General features: G+C 41.8%; 1 protein-coding gene across 3 annotated transcripts; it reads left to right on the forward strand.

Annotated features, from left to right (window-relative positions):
* The first annotated feature begins 50 nt into the window (after window positions 1-50).
* Window positions 51-20,104, forward strand: LOC128458193 (myosin phosphatase Rho-interacting protein). 3 transcript variants are annotated; one of them, XM_053442922.1, is made up of 23 exons: window positions 51-325; window positions 1,843-1,920; window positions 2,036-2,101; window positions 2,505-2,656; window positions 2,770-2,854; window positions 3,543-3,693; window positions 4,783-4,942; window positions 6,341-6,455; window positions 10,495-10,593; window positions 11,558-11,614; window positions 11,702-11,770; window positions 11,860-11,949; window positions 12,054-12,163; window positions 12,306-12,828; window positions 13,761-13,859; window positions 13,963-16,209; window positions 16,731-16,878; window positions 17,237-17,354; window positions 17,439-17,598; window positions 18,385-18,486; window positions 18,992-19,078; window positions 19,328-19,399; window positions 19,521-19,660. In XM_053442922.1, exons 1-22 carry the CDS (start codon window positions 95-97, stop codon window positions 19,352-19,354), a joined length of 4,974 nt encoding a protein of 1,657 aa, XP_053298897.1. In that variant the 5' UTR covers window positions 51-94; the 3' UTR covers window positions 19,355-19,399; window positions 19,521-19,660. The 3 variants fall into 3 exon arrangements, with proteins under 3 accessions (XP_053298897.1, XP_053298895.1, XP_053298896.1); XM_053442920.1 differs by lacking the exon at window positions 19,328-19,399 and having other exon boundaries at window positions 19,521-20,104; XM_053442921.1 differs by lacking the exon at window positions 19,328-19,399 and having other exon boundaries at window positions 6,344-6,455; window positions 19,521-20,104.
* The last annotated feature ends 200 nt before the right edge of the window (window positions 20,105-20,304 follow it).

Here is a 20,304-nt window from a genome sequence, read left to right on the forward strand (position 1 = left end):
TTGTAGGTGGGGACCGGATGTTGTGCACTTGTATTACGTCACCACACATGACGAAGGACCATGAAGTGAGCAGGGAACGGACCGTGTTTGACAGATGTTTGTCCGGGACAAGGCTCCTCGCTCAATGCGGAGGAGACGGGTAGGGGAGCGGTCTGTGTTCGGAGAATTAACCGCCGAGCAGCGCTTCATGACCGGCAACATGTCCGGAGAAAAGGCGTCGAGTCCCTGCAACAAGTTCCAGGCGAACATCTTTAACAAGAGTAAATGTCAGAACTGCTTCAAGTCCCGGGAACTGCATCTGATGAGCGACCACGACAAGGAGCAGGTAACGATCAACTCATCACCTTTGTAATCACTGTGGACACACACAGTATTGAAAGCCTTTTAATCATTATCAACTTTCAATCTAAGTCTGAAAACATATATGTGGAAGCTAAGTATTATGCCTAATATTTCTTAGATTATTCGATCCGTCTTTTTGGTTATTTTTGTCTTCTGATCTAACTTTAAGAAGAAAAACATCTGATCGAAGCAAACAAATATGAAATATTAGACAGGAAATATTTATTTTTATTATCTAAATATTATTTGTTCATCAATAATCATTTTCTGTCCATCTATTTCTGACTAATCGATTAATTGACTACTAGTAGATTTGATTAAAAGTCAGTACAAGTTTGTTTTGACAAAAAATTGGACACAGTTTCACTTCATATATGGACTAACAGGTTTTTCATTATTAAGTAGTTTAATATGCAGATTATTTCTTCAATAAGAATTTACTGAGAAACACATCTGATGGTCTCATTCAAGAAGAAAGAAAAATTTAATATTTTAGTCATCAATTGTAACTTTCTGTCCAATCAATGAATTGACCGATTGAATTGAATGAATTGACCACCTTTATTTCATTACAACCTTCACTGCTGCTAGCTTTCATTAATTTGTTTATTCAGCTGTATTGCAATGAAGCATTTGAATTATTTTTCCATATAACAAATTAATCAATGAATATAACATTTAGTTTATAAATATTTGACGGATATATAAGTCTACCTGTAAAAGATACATTTCTATCCACTGACCAATTGATTAGTTTACTACTAAAAAACCTTTACTGCTAGCGGCTAGCATAGATTCACGGTTAATGCATTTCTTGAGCTGTATTGCAAGATAAGCATTGGGTTATTATTTTCATATAATCAATCAAATTAATTTAGCTTTTAGTACAGAAAATAAGAAATATATCAAATCAAGACAAAACCTTGACTACATGAAATTATACTTCATGTCCAAAAACCCTTGTTGTTATTGAATTTATTTATTTAAATTTCAGTTATCCAAGATAGATTTCTACTGGATATATCACCCATAGCACTGATTGATGAATAAATCAAACACCATCAACACAGACTCTTTATTTATTTTGGTCCTTTTAAAAAAGCACGGAGTGTTCCACGGCCTGTTGAAACATCATTCCTGCAGGTCTATCAGTTGGAGGGGATGTCAGGAGATGGTCATGACGGCTTCCTACATGCCTCACGTTGTTGAAATATGTTATTACTGCCTGGTTCATCTGTGCCCTGTAATTTCAACAGTGTTGCTCAACCTGCAAACACTACACATGGTATTAGTCTGACACGGAGGACAAAAGCTGTGTTTTGCCATAAATGTTGTGCGTGTTTATATTGTTTTAAAATGTGTAGGAACTAAGATCAGTTACACGATCAACAGAAACTCAATAGACTTATCTTAATTAAATGTATCAGTTATATAGATATGTATGAATAGTTTTAGATTTATTGTTTGTTACTCACTTCTCACTTCTTTCTTTCCGTCCAGGCAAAGCCCATCTATGGCGGCTGGCTATGTCTGGCTCCTGAGGGGACAGACTTTGACAACCCAATGCAGAGGTCCAGGGTACGACACAGTGAAACAGACATATAAAGCTACAGCATACATTCTCCCCTTCTGCATCGCCCACCTCAGTCTTTAACATGTGGTGATATTAGGATTTCCTTTCTGTGTTTGTCAGAAATGGCAGCGGCGCTTCTTCATCCTCTACGAACACGGCAGCCTGAGATTCGCCCTTGATGAACTGGTGAGAAACTGCTCTGAGAAAAAATCACAAGCGAGCGATAACAAAGAGCATAAACAGGGAAGCAGTGTACAGTAAGCCCCGCTCTGTGTGTACATCTGAATTTACAGTGTGTTGGGATCACGCATGCATCTTTAGGCCAGATGTTGTGAGCTGAACCGCAGCAGATGATTTGGGCTTAGCCTGTCCTCTAATGCTCACATCCCCCCCTCCCTCCCTCTGTGATGCCCTCAAATCTCATTCCCTCGTCTCTTTTCATTCCAACGCCGCAAACTGCTATCTGTGTAGCTGTCATTCTCCTGCACGCTGTGTGACCAGTGCTCGTGAAGCAATTTCACTATAGTTGCCCCCCGACCCCGACCCCTCCACAAGCTAATCTGATGTCTGATATCTGATTGTGCCACAGCCCAGCACTTTGCCACAGGGGACGGTGAACTTGAATCTGTGCACAGAGATCACAGACGCCGAGCCCCGGACGGGTCAGAGGAGCGCGCTCTGCATCGTCACGTCAGAGCAGGAAATATTCATCCGTGGTGACAATAAAGAGATCATCAATGGGTTGGTATAAATCTGTAAAAAACGAAATTAAATACAGGAGCATTCAGAGGTTAGATTTAGCACAATCTCCAGTATAATGTCTAGATTCTGCTGTCTCTATCTTTTTCAACCAGGTGGAGCGAACAACTTTTGGTGTATCTACGGACCAACAAACAATATCAGAAGAAAAAACGCAAAGTGGAGCCTGTCGCCACACAGGTAGCAAAGCAAATGTCCAAGCAGTGATTGTGTACGCATATTAGCCACAGACTATATATAAAAATGGACACAGACGCAGGGTCTGGAACGTGAAACCAATGCAGAAGTGACTTGCTGGTACCGTCCAATGGGTGCAGGTCTCACTGTCAAGCATCAAAGCAAAGCATATGTATGATTTTGCATGGTTTTCCAAAATCAATATTCATGGTCCCTGGTCCTTTTTATGTTAGTTTTGATGTGTCATCCTCAGTCAGTAAGAGACCAACACCACAATATGAACATCAGGGTGGCAATGGAGAAAAGGGAGAGAACCTTCGAACAAAAAAGCATTCATCTTCTGGAGACTGTGAATGTTATTGAAAATTTCATCTGAATTCATTCAACAGGGTGATGGACTGATTGGCAATCCCCAGGCGAGGCTGAAATCCTGACTTAAATTATTAAAATCAACTAGGAAAATTGTCATGAAGTTTCCCAAACACATCTTCATGTTCTCCAGAGGACGAAGTCCTCCCAGTTTCTATAATATTAAAGATAATGATTCAAAATGTTTAAGTAAATAAAGCCACTAGTAATTTGCTATTTATTTAGGGACCCCTTTTTCTTTGGGTCCACTCAAAACATAAAAACATGGCAAAAGTTTGGTAATTTATTTATTAACCTTTTTGTTTTTCACACAAAACATCAGGAACCCAGTCCGGCAAAGATGGCTGCGACAGATCCGGTACAGTCCAGCTGTGGTCGGTGGCAGGAAGAGCAGCGGGGCAGGGGACCGGACGTGACCCCCATCTGGAGTGTCACAGACACTGAGGCCCCGGGCCCGGAGCAGACCCCTGCAGGTGCCACAGAGTGCAAAACACACACACACTTACACAAACAGGCTTTCGAGTTTATCAGCCAATCACAGCCATTTCCTGTCCCCTTGCATCGTCCTAACCTCGTGCAGATGTTCACACACTTTTTATTCAAACAGTTCATTGAACCCCGGCTACAGCAGACACGCACACTGAGCACTGATATGTGTTGGTGGGAACCAGCTGGGGGAGTCTCTGTTCTAACAGGAAATCACTCGGCCTGACAGACACAAACACAAAACAAACGGGTATTTCTAACCTTCAGACATCATTAAAACCAAACCTGATCCATAAAAGAGGTCTTAAACACGTCCTAATAGGCTTGATGGGTAACACAGGACAGGTATTCGTCCTTGGAGCGTTGTGACAGTGGACACCAGTGCCTGGCTGGCGTCAGGATTATTGCAGGGTCTGGAGAGGTGCTGTAATAAAGGCCCGGACCGACCCCCTGTCTAATGACTCATCCTCAGTCAGTGTTTTTGCTCTAGTCATTGAATTCTTTAAGGTGTTTTACTGGCAGGGGCAGAAGTACACAGACAAATAACATGATGGGCTTTTGAAAACTAACTCTTGTCTTGCCTGATTGTGTATTTCTTTTTAATTTATTCAATCAATCAAAAAAGGAGGGAGGCGTGTGTGAGAAAACCAAAGTCCAAGCCAGTTTCCACAAACATTTTCAAAAATTCTGAGGGATTGATCTGCTTATTATTCCTCTTCATCTCCACCAAGGAAGTTGTGTTTACAACTCTGGTCATATTACAAGAAACAGCTTTACATTAAATATATTTAACTATTCATTTTGACTGAATTTTCCATTCATATTCTCAATTTAGAGCTCTTAGTGTTAAACTTAGAGATATGAGGCGTTTTGATCCCTTTCTGCTCATGGGGATCTCTGTTTTTCCCTTTCATACTATATGTTGACCCCCTGCAACCCTCAAATGATGATGATTTAGGGAATGGATGGATGTCAAAATCTCTAAAAAGATCTCAAGTACTTTCTCAAACCAGCAACATCAAACATTTTGTTGAACTCCAGCCTAATTAACATTTTATTTTGCTCTCTATATCCAGACCCCGCGTCAGCCTTCCTGTGCCTGTCGTCCAGAGACCCTCTGACCTTGAATGGCGATGGCAGGATTCGGAACCCAGTTTTGGATTCGGTGGCCAACGGTAACATCACCCAGCCGGTCCAAGCGTCAACAAGCAGCAGCAACAAGATCCAGGACAGAAGGTTAGAAGAGAATCAGGGGGCAATTAGCAATTTCAAGCCAATTCTGATGAAAGCATGTAAATAACTTCTCTGTAGATCGTGTTTGGCAGCGATCTGGGGTTTATTTTCTGTGTGCATGTAGTCTGTGGGTAACAGCCCTTTAAAGTGCCTTGGCAAAGGGAAAGGGGGTCCATGTGCTAGCAATTAGCACAAAGGACATCCAATGCCTCTAAGCTTCCCCCCAGCGTAAAGCCAAACAGCCATAGCACTCTGCTAAATACCAGATCAAAGCCTCACGCTCTAACCCTCCATTAGATACCACTGCTGCATTTTTATATTTAGCTTAAAGAAACCCTCCCAGTTTGAGCATGTAAACCGGTCACGTGAGGAGAAAACGTCTCGGCTCCTCACTCGTTCCCTTTTTGAGAAACAAAAAACACAAAATACCCCCCCCCCCCCACCACTGCCCCCCACTTCCACCCTCCAAATAAGGCCAGAAATGCCAAAACACTGTTGTAATTAGATATCTGCGGCATTGTTTCTCAGGACCTTTCACGCAGACTGTCTGCCTGCTTGTCAGGGAGAGTAGGATTCTGCTAAAAGCTCAGTCTGAGGGAAGATGACTGTCTGCACTCGAAGAGGCAACTCTAACGTTCACAGAAATTACTAAAATATGTGGAGGTAAACCTGCATCACCGTCAAACACTCTTCTGCTTGGGATGTTCTGAAAGATTCAGAGCGACGGCCAAACAGACACAGAAGTACAATATGTTACGTCTGCTTTTTAAGTGTTTGTTTGTTTCTTTTTCAATAACTTGAAATTACATTTACCATAATTATAAAGAAAAATGAAACTCCTTGTTATACAGTAACACTGTGTCAGTGACACCACTTTTTATCATTTACCACGTAAACAATTACCAAATACTGTCCACGAAATATCAAAAGCAAAACAAAACTTTTACAATCATCTGCAACTAATTACACTTTTTACTATGCACATTCATATAAACTAATGTAAATTTAAAATCCAATCAAGTTTATGTTTTAAGCACAGTTACAATGACTGGGGTTGACCACAATGCTGTACAATAAAAACTAAAAATAGAATAAAAAAAATAACATCAAAGAATAGTAAGAGCCAATAAAATGAAAATAGAATGAGGGAGAAGATAAAAACAAAGTCATCGAAAACTAAGATCCACCCAGTAAACTTAGGATGAGACCAATTCAAACCTTTTTTCATACAAATACACTAAACATGCTAAAAACAAGTAAGTATATAAGGGCAGTTAAAACCTGAGAGAACAGGTGGGTCTTCAGTCCAGCTTTAAAAGACAGAAATTCAATGTGTGGATTCAGTGTGTGTTTGTCTCGGGTAAAGTTTCAAAACCAATTAGTTGTCTGTGTTTTTTCTAGCAGTGGCGGCACAGCAGAGAGGATTGTGGGATTGGACGCCACCAATAAAGAGCAACAAGGGGGGGCAGCCGTTTCCAGCAGGGGCAGGAGTGAGGCTCGCAACAGCAAACGAGAGGTAATTGAAATACAGATCATCTCTTCATCTTTTATTAAATTGTGCTTCCACTTGTTTAGCCTTTATTAAATCTCTATCGAGAGGTGAGGATGGAGCTGATCCCCAAGGCAAAGCCTCCAATTCACCAGTCGACCCTCATCTGTGGTGATGAGCTCTGTGTAGTGCCCGAAAGAAGGAGATTGTGAATACAGGGGACCAAAGATTTCTCCGGCAGATGCCTGGGATCAGGCTAAGAGATAGGGTAGAGCCGCTGCTATTTGCTCTCCGGTGCTCCTTCCATTGGAGGTTTACCAGTCGATGCCATACTGGTAGATCCAGAACTAACTAGAGAGACTTCATATCCCATCGGGTCGGGGAACGCCTGGGGATCCCTCAGGAGGAGCTGGATATAGCTTGGGTGGGGAGAGGGCGGGAAAACTGGAAAACCCTGTTTAGCTGAGTGACTCCATGGCCCAACCTCGGATTAGCAGAAGAATATTGTTGGATGGATTGAAACTCTCAACAGATATTTTATAAATGTAATGTAGTGAACAGCGGCTATAAGTACATTTTAATGTTGTGCAGAGGAGAAGACGAGTTGTTGACAATTACAACTAAAATACTTATATCGGTTTGTAACCACATTGTGAATTGTTAAACCCTCTGTGTTTGAACAATGCTTATAAATGCTAAAAATTAAACAATAGTAGTTTGAGATTCTCGTATCAGTAGATCCTCGACAGAAAAGTCATGAAATGTGGTTTCAAAGTTGTTGCCACAGCTTCAAGTTAACACCACGCGAAACCTAGCACCGATTTTCTTAAACTTTGATTTGAAAAAAACTGTTCAAGATGAAGGAGCATAAATAAAACGAGACAGAAAAGACTAACTAACATGAATGATGAATTGCCCTGTAACAACAAGGTGGCAGGTTTGCGTATATGTAGTTGCTTATGCTCAAGGAGACAGAAAAACACTTATTTTAACCAGTAAACACAAATGTCCTTCGAGAAATGACGATTGTTGTTGGACATAGTTTGTTCATGTAGGTCGGCAAACCTCACAGAAGGAACAAGAAGAAAAAAAATGAGATTCCAGGTCCGGTAACGATTGAAAGCACATCCTCACTGTGGATGTTTACAACCCTGTGATACGTGATGCTGATTAATCTCAGCGTGGGTTTGTCATGACTGGACTGGAGATGCCACTGGGCTGGACTGGTTTGAACATGACTCACACAACCAGGTGTTCTACAGAGAAAGAGCGACATCACTTTTATGACGAAGCTTTTGAGCTGATCCAAAACCTTGAGCCCTAAGACTCCTCTTAAATTCTCCTCTGTGACAAACACAAGGGATCTGCTTCCATTTAGGACGTTCTTTTCTTGAACCATCATTCAGTCCATGGCGAGCGCTAAAAAGCAGGTGCCGAAAGTTTGGCATGAAACGTGTGGACGAGTTGATCCTGCCGTGTCAAGGCGTGTATGTCAGCATGTGAGGGTTCATGTGTAAGCAGGTGGGAGAGAGTCGGTGATTCACGCCAAGCTGCAGCATGTTTGAACTCAGAACTGGTTTCGATGCCCTGAGGTTGTTCAGTCCACCCGCTCCCTCGTGTCGTAATCTGGGAGCAGTCATTTTTCCTTCCCGGCTTCTTTCCGGGGATTCCTGCAAACTTGAACAAGTCTTATCATTGGGAGCCCTTAGACTCTTTACAAGAATTTCTGCGGAACCACGTGACCTCGCCTGTGTTTGCCGAGCTCGATGGACTGTGAGGAACTAAGGAGCTCCTCCGTGTGCACATCTGCGAGTGAGCGATACTGTGTGTTGTCGGACTGGTGATTACAGAGCTGAGCGCATGTCTGTGTGTGACAGTGTCAACAAAATGCAAAAAACATGGAGATAACCTGTCAACACATTGTCAAATAAAAAACTGTTAAAGTTAAACCAGATTTTCTGCTGTGAGTCAGGTTTAGTATTTCCAAAAAGGAGGTCTCCTCCTCCCCCCCCCACCCCCGGTTTCAGTTAGTTAGTTAGTTTGTTTGTAAGTTTGTTTGTTTGTCAGCTCGATACTGCATAAACTAGATTTCCACAAAACTTGGTAGAAGCATTGAACATGGGCCAAGATGAACTTTTTTTCCACTTTAGCGGAAAGTAAGAAATGCCGTTATTTTTCTATTTTGCATTTTTCATCGGTTTCCCAGTAAATGTATGTCTGTGTGATATCTGATTGTGTGTAATTTGGTGCAACCTCATTGAATTCCTGGATATTATTAGGCTTGGGCGGAGGTTTGACCTCTGATGTTTTCAGTGACCTTCAAAGAATACAACATGATAAATATTTGGATAGATGATAGGTTATATTTTGGGGTTATTTAAATATTTATTGTCATACTACAAAATGTTCTCTTTACCATATTGTTATTATTATTATTATATCTGTTGTTGTTGTTGGCTCTGTTGTTGTTGTTGTTGGCTCTCAGAAGGTCGTCGGCTCTGTGAAGGCGGTGTGATCTCAAGGTGTCGTCCAGATGCTGATCAGTTGGCACATCATATTGTACTACAGTATGGAAAACCAGAAGAGGATCCAGGCCCAGAGGTTATGGTTTCATCTCGGTTCATTAGTTAGTTAGCTGGATTGCGCAAAAACTACCATGATATTTTGTTGATGGTTGGGGGCATGACCTCAAGGGGAACCTGAGGGATGCAGGATCTGCTTTGGATCTGAATCAGGAGGTGGATCGAGGAATTTATTTTCACAGGGCATTTTTCAACATTTCTCAGAGCATGGATCTTTATTGGAAAAAAAACTAATATTGACATTGACATTCTAGTTACATGTGTATTTGGTGTCAGTGACCGTCAGTAACTGCTGTGACAGTGCTGTGATAAGATAACAGACAGTAGCAGAACATTTTTATGTTTTGATATCTCGATGTGATCATATAAAAATGAGAAAAGTTTCTGGTAGAAAAAAAGACTGAGGTAAATGATCTTGTCATAAGTTGTTGAAGAAGGTGCTGCTGGCTGAAAAAACATCAGCTTTGTCCTGACATGTTCATTTCTCTTCACATTGAATTGATCAGTGCTTAAAATAAACCAGACTTCACCCACATCAACTGCGTTTTCCACACCAGCACATTTTCAGAATTAATCGTTCACTATAGAGCTGTTGTTGGAAACGTTGTAAAAGTGTGCTCACACTGGTGCAACCCAGATGGGCATCATTGTTAATCTTTGATTAAACACGCAGGCTCATTCCAGAGGATTTGCCTCTTAAATACACAGCCAACACTTTTTTATCCCATGAGATGATTTGGTGATTTGTAGGTTTGTTTTACCAGCGAGGAGGAGGCCGGAGCAGCCTGTCCAGAGTTCATTCAGGCCTTGGAGCTGATATTGCCAAGAAAGGGGACAGGCTCTGTCTTCAGCGATTGTTTAAGGGCGAGAAAAAAGATCTTCCCTCTGCAGCCGGAGCACCGTGTTCCTGCATGTGTTGTGTCCTTGGATAGTTTTCAATGTAAACTCGAGAAAAAAACTGAAAAAACGCAAAGAATGTTCTGTAAAGACTAAAGTGGTAAATTTCCCCCTCCATTAAAGTGCTTATGTAAGAGGGAAGAATGAATCTTTTGAAAAGCAGTGGATCAAGTAAACAAAAAACCTTGTTTCTTTTAACGCTGTGTAATCCAGACTCTGATAGGCGCTGTCAAAGCAGCTCTGTTGGCCTGCAGGAGTCTCGGCATCATCGCGATTGTGCTGCCTCTAAAACCTTTTCATGCATTCCACGGCCGAACGCAGTCATCCATGTGCAGTGCACTGGTGATGCGAGTAAGAGTTTAACAGACGGTGGAGAAAAGCCTGCTGGGCTCCCCGCGGTGCTCTACAGCAGGCCTAATCCTCACATCTGATGTCCCTGCCAAGGATCGGTTACTCCAGTTGAAGGAATGCAGACTGCAAATCTGCCGCCGACCTCATTGAGGAAACACTGCACATCCCTGCATCACTGAAAACCTATATATGGTTCCTATTCTTGTGATTTTGTATTTATTTTTTGTCTTGCACAGAAGCTACACTCATGCAGAGACTTAACCCAGCTGAGCGCGCCCCCTCCTCAGAGACGAGCGAAGTCTCTGGACCGCAGAACGTCAGACACTGTCATGACTGTGAGTAATCTGTAGAACTTTTTCAACCAATACAAATAAAATTTGAACCGAACCTCTGACCTTTTGACTCACAGTGTAGATTAAATGTGTGGAAGTCCCAATGCCACCCCCTAGAGGTGAAACTGCTCTTGATCCCCATGCATGTGACCATGAGTGCTGACCAAACTGAGTAGGTGGCAGTTGCGACTTCCTGATTTAATTCCATAGACTGTATATGACAATGGACGTAGAATACAACATTTTCCTAAGGAGTTTGTTTTTCTCAATCTCTAGTTTCAAATCTTCTTCAGTACAGCATAATCATTTAGTAAATTATGGTCCCTTTTAGAGTCCAATTTAATAGACCATAAAACACCGTATGATGACTGACAGCGAGTCCTGTCCCCTGATCATCCAAATATGCTCAGCTTGGTTTCAAACTTCTCAGATGGTGCTGGTCAAAATGTCAAACTTGATGCTGAAAACAACAGGATGTCACTGTGTGTTATCACATGGTCATAGCACACCTTGTGTTGTCCTGATCGCTGTGAGGTCAAACAAACCTGGTGTGTTTATCTGGGTGTTTATTTCCAGTGTACATCCTTTCAGCTAGGTTCACACTTCATTCACTTCAATCATGTTTTTTTTCATTATGATAATAATGTATTTTAAAGCTCCTGGACTGCTTCTGTTAAAAAAAATCTAACTTTGATGCATTTGCAAGGTTGAGGTTCACTCATTGACACTTGCATCTTCCGGCCAAATGTTGCCCAACATTTTCACAGAATTTTTACTCTAAAAGACAAAGCAAGGCAATGCAATTTCTGGAAACCCCCCCTGATTGCCACTGGTATAAGAAACCCCTTGAAACTCTTTTTTTCACAAGTTTGATTACTGACAATCAATTTCTTCTGTTCTTTAGTTTTAACTGCTGCTTTTTACTTTAAACAACATGAAATATTTTCACGTCTTATTGTCTTTACAGCCAGATCTATTAAACTTTAAAAAAGGCTGGATGGTGAAGTTGGATGAAAATGACCAGGTGAGCTATTTATATTCCTAAACCAAATGTTTGTCGTACTTAAGATTTTATTTCTGCTGCTTTTATTCATCCTTTTCTCCCCTCTAGTGGAAGAAATACTGGTTTGTGCTGTCGATTGACAGTCTGAGGTTCTACAGGGACTCGATAACTGAGGAGGTACCGTTCTATTTGACGTCTTACTCAGTAAAAGCTTTTTTATATTGTTTTCCTTCAGCAAAGACATATTTTTTGTTTCTTGTTCTCAGGCGTCGGATCTGGAAGGAGAAATTGACCTGGCTCGATGTTATAATGTGTCTGAGTATCAGGTGCAGAGGAACTATGGCTTTCAAATCCACGTAAGATTTTTACCTCAAAAGTTCCCAAACTGAAGAGCTGAAATTTTACCTCCTGCGTGGCCAACAACTTATATTTCTTTGATCCTTTTTTTAATGTGTCACAGACCCTGATGGCCGTCTACACATTGTCAGCCATGACTGCAGGAATACGCAGGAACTGGATCCAGTCTCTGATGAAAAATGTTAATCCAGCTAACACTCCTGATGTTACAAGGTATATTAGTATAAGTGAAAATACTCCTTACTGTGCAATTTTTATAACTTAATTAAATGGGGAAATCAAAATGTCCTAGAAAACCGAAAGGTAAACAAAAGAAAGCGATTATTGAAATGTTTTCCAAATATTTTATACACAGTTTACCTGGCCACCACGCTCCCCGCAGTGCACCTGAAGCCCTCCCCAAACCAGATGTGACTCAGGACTCTCGCTCCACTGACGTCCCCACAGAGAGAGACCCTCACCACAAACCCAGGAGTGTGGTGGAAAGGCGGCGGGAAGGACGCTACAAAACCTACGACTGGGCTGAGTTCAGACCTCAGAATAAGTCGATGCTGGAGTCTGATCATCAGAGAGATAAATCTCCCTGCTCAGTGGAGCTGGTCGAACTAGACAGAAAGAGGAGGCGTGAGGAGAGGAGGAGGAGGTACGAGAACATGCTGGGCTCCTCTCTGAGTTGGGACAAGGCTGGCGGTAAGACGGACAATGGTGGCGTCAGAGCACTGAGTCCCGAATCCCAGCAGAGAGTGGAGAAAGAGATAGAGGAGTGCTGGATGCAGGTGGAGAAGACTGTGTTCAGACTGGATAGGACTGTCCCACTGTTTACTGAAGCCGAAGACACTGTGGAGATGGAGAACATGCTGAACGGCTACAGGAACGGGGTGAGTGCTTTAAATCTGACGTGATCTCTGACTAGAGATAAACTTGAGCCCGATCCATTTATCTATACACATGCAGTGCCTATTCTAAACCTGACTGTTTATAATGGGCTGTTCTCTTGTCCTGTGTCAATGCTCTGGAGCTACTTCAGAATTATTCCTTGTCATTGGTGGGTCCTCCTCAAACCATTACAGCAACAAAATGAATGTTGTGCTTTTACTAAACCAATTGCTAAAGATGAAGTGATGAATGTTGTTGTCATGACACAGATCAGTACCTGCGACGATCAAACTATCTTAATGATCTGGTGGTAATTTTGACCAGTGGTTTGACCCATTTGTTGACCCAGCTGTAGTTTATCTGAGGATATTAGAAGAGGATATGTTCAATTTGGCCCACAGACTTTAGCCAAACTGTCCCACCTCAACAACAGAGCCGTAATGGTTTGTTTAATTCAAATTGTACTACTATTGAACACATCACATGACATTATCTCACCAAATTTGACTTCCTTGGGTCTTTTACTATACACGTGTCCACTGTGAAGCCAATATGTTGAACGATTCACAGACAAACAGACAGACAGAGATTTCTGGAATTATAGATAGCCTCACACAGACATGTCGGTATCTGTGTATGTCAGACTCTTGTGTAGGAAATGTCTCTGCTCTTGCTTTACCTGGCTTTGTTCGAGGGCTTGCCAGAAAAGCCGCTATAGGCATGCATTATGCATATGTGAGGAATTATAAAGTCACAATGATGCAGGCTGCAGATGAGGTGTTTCAGGAGTACTGTTTTCAGTTGGGGAGAGTTGCTCCCTTTACCAGAAGGCTGTTTACATACTTTCCTCCAGACTCTAAGTGCTCCAGCTTTTAATGCAGCTTTGTGTAATGAATGTTGCCGAATCTGAGTTGTTGCCTCTGCGTTGTTGAAGGTTGAGGATCTGAAGCTTCAGCTGGCAGAGTCGGAGCGCCACAGGCTTGAGCTGGAAGCACAGCTGAGTCCAGTGGGGGATCATCAGCAGGTCACACTGGTAAAGAAATAAATCCTATTTTCGGCATCAAGTCTGTTTGCTTACATTTCGTATATCTGTGCTCAAACATGGCGTTTCTAATCCTCCTCTTTTCTTTCCGAAGACGGATTTTTCCCTGGGTCCTGAAGAAGATATTTGTCCATTGGACACAAATGAAGATTTGTCAAACTGCCAAACACTGAGCCTGAAAGAAGCATACGAAGACACCAGAGAGGTGTCACAGCAGCAGATCATTACTGCACAGGACGTGACGGAGCAGCTCAGCCTAGAACCACCTTCGTCCCCACCTCAGCAGACGCCAAGCATCTGGCTGCATGATACAGAGGGCAACTTCCAAGAGCTGGGAGAATTCCTTCCTGAGGGTGTAGCCACTCCTTTATTTTCAGCTACATCAGACAGTCAATACATTCTGTCTCACAGTGATGGACGACTGTTCGAACTAAACTCTGGTGACACAGCAGCCGACCACCTGAGTCAGCTGGACAGAGAAGACAGTCCGCTGTCTCCCCCCACAGCAACACAAATAAATAACAGTGAATACAACTCAATTCCATGCATTATAGGGAAGCCGTCAGAAGGAGACGACAGCCCAGTCGACTGCCTCATAGAGCAGCACATCCCTCCGGACCAGGCGATGGTGAGGAGGCTTTCCCAAGAGGTGGAGCTGCTTACCAGCCAGAACGGGGCTCTCAACCAACGCAACCAGGAGATGCTCAACCAGCTGACGGAGGCAGACCGTGAGATAGGGAGGCTGAAAGCAGAGCTGAGCAGCAGGTACACGGAAGCCCATCACCTTCCAGAGGTGGAGCAACAGGGGAACATGAGAGCAGAAGATCTGGAGAGGGAGCTGAGCCTGAGGAACCAGGAGCTCCTGGAGGCCCAGACGCTCATCACGTCTCTGACAGACATTATGAGGGGGACAGAGGCAATGCTCCAGCTGAACGCCGAGGAGGAAGAAGCAGGAGGGGAGAAAAATGACCCGAAATCAGAGGGTTATCTGCTGCGTTGTTTTGAGGCTACTGAAGCTAAGATAACAGAGCTGGAGAGGCATATCATCCGATCAGAAACCAACTGTGGGGAGCTGCAGGTGCAAAACGCTGAGCTGAAAGAGGATGAGAGATTTTATCACCAGAGAGCTGCGGAGGCGGAGGCCGACATCAGGAGGCTGAATCAGGAGTTAGAGGCAGAGAGGTTCAGGCATGAGAAGAAAAGTGTTTCTGGTGAAGAAAGGATCCGGCAAGTGATAGAGGGGATGGTCGTGAGGTTGGACGCTGTGGAGAAACTTTTGGAGGCAATTGGCAAGTTGGATTATGGGAAAGAAAGAGAGGATGAGGAGACGATGCCTGCAATGTTGAGTCAGCTGAAGTGGGAGGAAGACTTCTGGAGTTTGCTTTTCAACGAATTTCGAGCCAGCACTTCCCAATCGAATGAGGAAAAATGTGTCGAAGCGCTTCTCAGAGAGCTGGCAGAGCACATGGTTGTAGAGAGGCAGGTGCTGCTCTTAGGTCATAATTTACTTTCTGGGATCGATTCATGCACAAATGAGGGAAAGGAAGGTGTGGAAGATCTGAATGTTATTTGGAATACCGCAAGTGTGACAGCGACAGAAACACAAAAGACAGATGAAACCAGGATGTTTGATTCTATTAACCACATTGAACATTTCAAAGCAACAACGCAGATGAAAATGTCTTTGCTAAACCGAGTCGCCTCCGCCCCTGAAAAGCTGCAGCTGATTGCAGAAAGTTTTCGTGATATTCATGTTTCAGAGCATCACTGGTTTGGTTTAATTCACTCCGCAGCCACCGAGGCGCTGTACTGCTTCCATCTTATGCGGCTGCAATCAAAATGTGAGAAACAGCTTGAGGAAACTAAACAGAAACTTCTCAACTGCAGCGGCTGTGTCAAACTGATCGAGGAGAACAGGGAGCTGAAAGCAAGACTGTCAAATCTAGAAGAGCAGCAGGCGTCAACATGTGGAGATATGAGGAACATGTGCTGTCAGACGGATGAGATTTCACCACAGGACACAAGCATGGAGCTGCAGTTAACACAGGCAGGTATTGTTGATCAAATTGGGGAAGAGGAAATGGTCGAGTCGTCGTTGAACTGTACGGACGTCCCACTTCTGGGAACACAGGAGGTGTCAAAAGAAAACTCAGAGGACAGTGTTGAATCTCAGCAGGAATCAGATCCGAACACGGAGATGGAGCAAGTTTTAGTGCTGAGAAGAAGAGTGAAGGAGCTGGAGGAGCTGCTGTCCGTCACCCTGGAGGAGATGAACCAAGAGTTTGAGGGCAAAATGATTTGTGTTCAGATGCAAAATGAGAAGGAGACGGAGAAGCTGAAGGTAGGAAGTGATAAATGTTAGATTTTTTTTTAAGCCAGTTTTATAAGATTGAAGCTATACATACCACCTACTCATGTGGAGATAATCCTGACGCTGGATACACTTAAACAGAAACATCAGAATTTGTGTGCACATGTTGTTGTAGTGCTTCTGTGGAAAAGCTACATACATCTTATGTGGCTCCAGACAGAGCTCGGTGGCGTTTAGAAACTGATTGGACGTTTTCAGATATGTTCATCATGAGCTCAAACAAGTTAAGAGTGAATACATGTTTCAGATAATATAGAACAAAAATAGTGACTGCCTGAATTATTTAGTAAGGAAAATAGATACAAAATACAAAATGGATAGAATTCTTCATCACAGGTAATGAAAAATTCAATATTGCAACAAAGCAGTCCTTAATATTGATTTTGATAATGTCAAAATCCGAGCAGGATTCACACTGCTCTTAAAATATAAAAATAGGTCACAATGGTTTTTACTGATACAAAGAGGTTTTCATGTGTTCCCACCCCCAGGTCACATGTCAGCGAGGGTTCATCTCCATGGAGCAGTCCCATCTGAAGGTCCTGGAGGAGCTGCAGCGCAGACACCAGCACGAGGTGGAGCGCCTCCTGATGGAGAGAGACCAGCTGCTGGAGGAAGAGAGCTCTGCAACTGCGACTGGTGAGAGGAGTCTGTCTGAAATTTAAATTCATCTTTCCCCTTTTTTTATTGATGCAGAGGAAACAATGTGATCCGATGTTCTTTTTTTATTAGAACCTCCTTAACAGAAACAAATACACATTTTCTCATTACGATGTTTTCACTTTGCTGTTGATACAGATTAGTGATTGATTAGAATAGTTACAACATTTGTACATTTTCTAAATTCATATCTGTCTCCATTTATTTTCTTTCTTTTCTTATAATATTCTACAAAAATACCACTATTTTTTTAACTCTCAGTATCAGCTATCTTACTCAAACACAAGTTTCATATAGTTATATTTCAATATTTTTTTTGTTGTTTTTTTTTCTGAAGCAATCGAAGCGATTAAGAACGCTCACCGTCTGGAGCTGGAGCGGGAGGTGCAGAGAAGATGTCAGTCAGAAAACAGCAATGAAAACAACGTCCTGGAGATCATGCAGAGGCAACATAGGTACATAAAGCAAGGATTTTCCCATTCATTCTCCTGGGAAGTGTGTGTGTTTAATATCTGTGTCTATCAATGTGTCTGTTGAAGCGAGGAACTGGCTTCTTACCAGCGGGAGCTCGAGGTTTTGTCCCAGCAGTTTTGTCTGAAGTGTCTGGAGAACGGACACCTGGTGCAGGCTCTGGATGCAGAGCGGAGGGCCTTGTGCCAGTGCCAGCAGGAAAACCAGGACCTGAGGACCAGAAACCAGGTGACACAGACTCTTAAATCCACCTGATCACAGTTCATACCCACAGGCGATCCAGGGTGTAAAAGCAAAACCATAAATCTTCTCTAATTTCGTATCATTAATATTCTGCTCCATATGGCAAGGGTGTCTCTTTGACAAAGCCTTGTATATATGTGTGATCAATTTCAGTATATGTCACATTCTATGTAACACATTATTTTGATGATTAAACTGGAAAATCTCAGTAGATATGAATACATTCCATTCATTTAAAAATCTATTTTTAGAAATTATAGACTGTATATAAAGATGGACGTCATGACAGTTCCCTGAAAATGAAACCAAAACATCTCAGAGGTTTTTCTGTCATTTTAGGTTGTTCTTATCACACTGATGATTTTCAAGTGGTCATGTTTCTGATAAGTTTTAAGATTTTTTTATTAGTTATTTGATGCAATCAAAAGAAACTGAGATGTCATGATTGACAGCTGAGACTGAGTCACCATTGGTCGATAGCGTGTATCAGTGGAACCTCAATACTGAGGCTCCGTCCCCAGATCACGACTGCACAGACTCAAATGTGCAAGACGGCAGTGTTTGTATCCAGGATATTTTGCCTTCATTTCTGGATAGTGAGAGAAAGTGGAGACACGTCATCCATCTTTATATACCGTCTATGTTAGGAACATTGTTTTTATATCACTGGATTCATCTGATACTGAAGAAAACATATAAACCTGATGATTCTGTCTTTAAGAGCTGTTCAGTGTTGTTAAGTGAGAGGCCTGGGTGTTTTGTCTTGTGCAGGAGTTGAGCAGTCACCTCGCAGCAGAGATAACCAGACTGTGTTCGCTCGCCAAGCAGGACGAGCTGCCGTTCAGTCAGGGAATGGACATCTACGAGATGGAGGTGAGTCTCATCTGAGCGAGAGAGGACCACACCGGTTAACCTTGAATTACAGAGGGCCGTCCGCACACTCACCTGGTAAAGTGAGCAGAGTACCACATATTAGACCTCAACCATGATCTGCAGCTGGTTTAAGTAAAACTGGTTTTGTTGCTGGTTTAATTGAAACTGAATGTAGCTGGTTTAAGATAAACTGGTTCTGTAGTTGGTTTAATTTAAACTCAATGTAGCTGGTTTAATTTAAGCTGAGTCTGTCGCTAGTTTAAGATTTTGATTTTTTTTATCTGCCTGAACAAGTTTACATCTTGTTCTAAAAACTATTTAAGTTACTAATTTCTTAGAGAAAATACAAATGCCTTTTGAGTGTGAAGAATATGTTTGGTACTTTAGTTCAGCTTTATCTGAAGATATATGAAGCTTATACACTACATAGCCTGCCATATACACAGAATATAACTATAAATATATATAAAGCCGATTAGTTTAAGACTGCTTTGTGTTATTTCAGATTACCCTGCGAGTGAAGGAGTCTGAGGTTCAGTGTCTGAAGCAGGAGATCACATCTCTGAAGGATGAACTGCAGTCAGCACAAAGGGTGAGAATCAATAAACACCAACGAACTGTTACCCATATTGATATTATATACTATATATTGATCGCCTATATGCTCAGAGACGAATTACCCAATCAGAAATTTGGATTGTAAGCCACTGTATACAAATTGAGTTCATACCACAAGCCACGTATAAGGACATTTATAAACAAATATTTTTATTAGCAATTTACAAGAGAATAAGGAGTAAGCCAGTCTGATCTATGCCGGCAGTTTGTTCTATTTTAACAGAAATTGCCTGGTTGCCCTTGGTCCTGAGCCTAGTTTGTGGAATAGCGAGCAAATCCTTTGATGGAACGCAAGGTTAAAGAAATTAACATCCACACCATAATAGAATGGGCTTTTCCCAGGCTCTGTCTGTTTTTTGCATTATATATATATATATTTTATATTATATATTTCCCATATTTATGTGACGTTTCAGGACAAGAGGAACGCCACAAAGAAGTACAAGGACTTGTTCACAGAGCTGAGCATCGTCAGAGCCAAATCCGACAGAGATGTGGACGAGCTGAGAGAGAACCTGAAGCTGGCTCATCACGCTCTGGACCAGACTTCACCCTGAATTTATCCATTTTCACAGCATTTATCTTCACTGCGACAATAACAATACTTTACCCTAAGTATTATTCTCGAACAAAACATATGTTTACAAATGCATATGTATTTTATAAAACCTGGAAGTCTTATCCTCAAACTAACTCTGTTTTTTTATTCTCACAGTTTCGGAGATAACGATAATCAGTCACTTCTTGACCATGTATTTACCATGTGATTTAGCTAAGTTCTTCCTCTGTTTATATTGTCAAACATATATATTTAAATCTATTTTTTTGTTTTGTCTTTGACCAAACATCCCCATTTACTGTATGTATAGTATTTTATCCGTACAACCAGGTTTTTTATATTTAAAAATAATTTGCACACTTGCATGTTTAGAAGTTGTTTTCCAGCCTCTCATCACTGCTGTATATTTCTTATTCATTAATTAAATAATTTAAATGAAAACTGTTTCCTGCAGGTCACTTCATCCATCAAACACAAACTGTAATTTATATTTCTACAATGGAATTGAATTGAATGTCATCATGCTTCACGTCAGGTTAATGAGGGTTATCAGAGTCAGGTAACATGATCCATTGCAATGTACAAAAATACTAAATGGAATAAAATATTTAGAAAGATGACAAATTAAGAAATGAATTGAA

Source organism: Pleuronectes platessa, chromosome 16 (genome assembly GCF_947347685.1).
Source record: "Pleuronectes platessa chromosome 16, fPlePla1.1, whole genome shotgun sequence".
Lineage (NCBI taxonomy): Eukaryota > Metazoa > Chordata > Actinopteri > Pleuronectiformes > Pleuronectidae > Pleuronectes > Pleuronectes platessa.

Coding starts and splice junctions, on each gene's coding strand:
- LOC128458193 (XM_053442920.1), top strand. CDS start 95: ATGTTTGTCCGGGACAAGGCTCCTCGCTCAATGCGGAGGAGACGGGTA. Junction 2,855..3,542: donor TGGAGCCTGTCGCCACACAG/GTAGCAAAGCAA, acceptor ACAAAACATCAG/GAACCCAGTCCGGCAAAGAT. Junction 17,355..17,438: donor ATCATGCAGAGGCAACATAG/GTACATAAAGCA, acceptor TGTCTGTTGAAG/CGAGGAACTGGCTTCTTACC.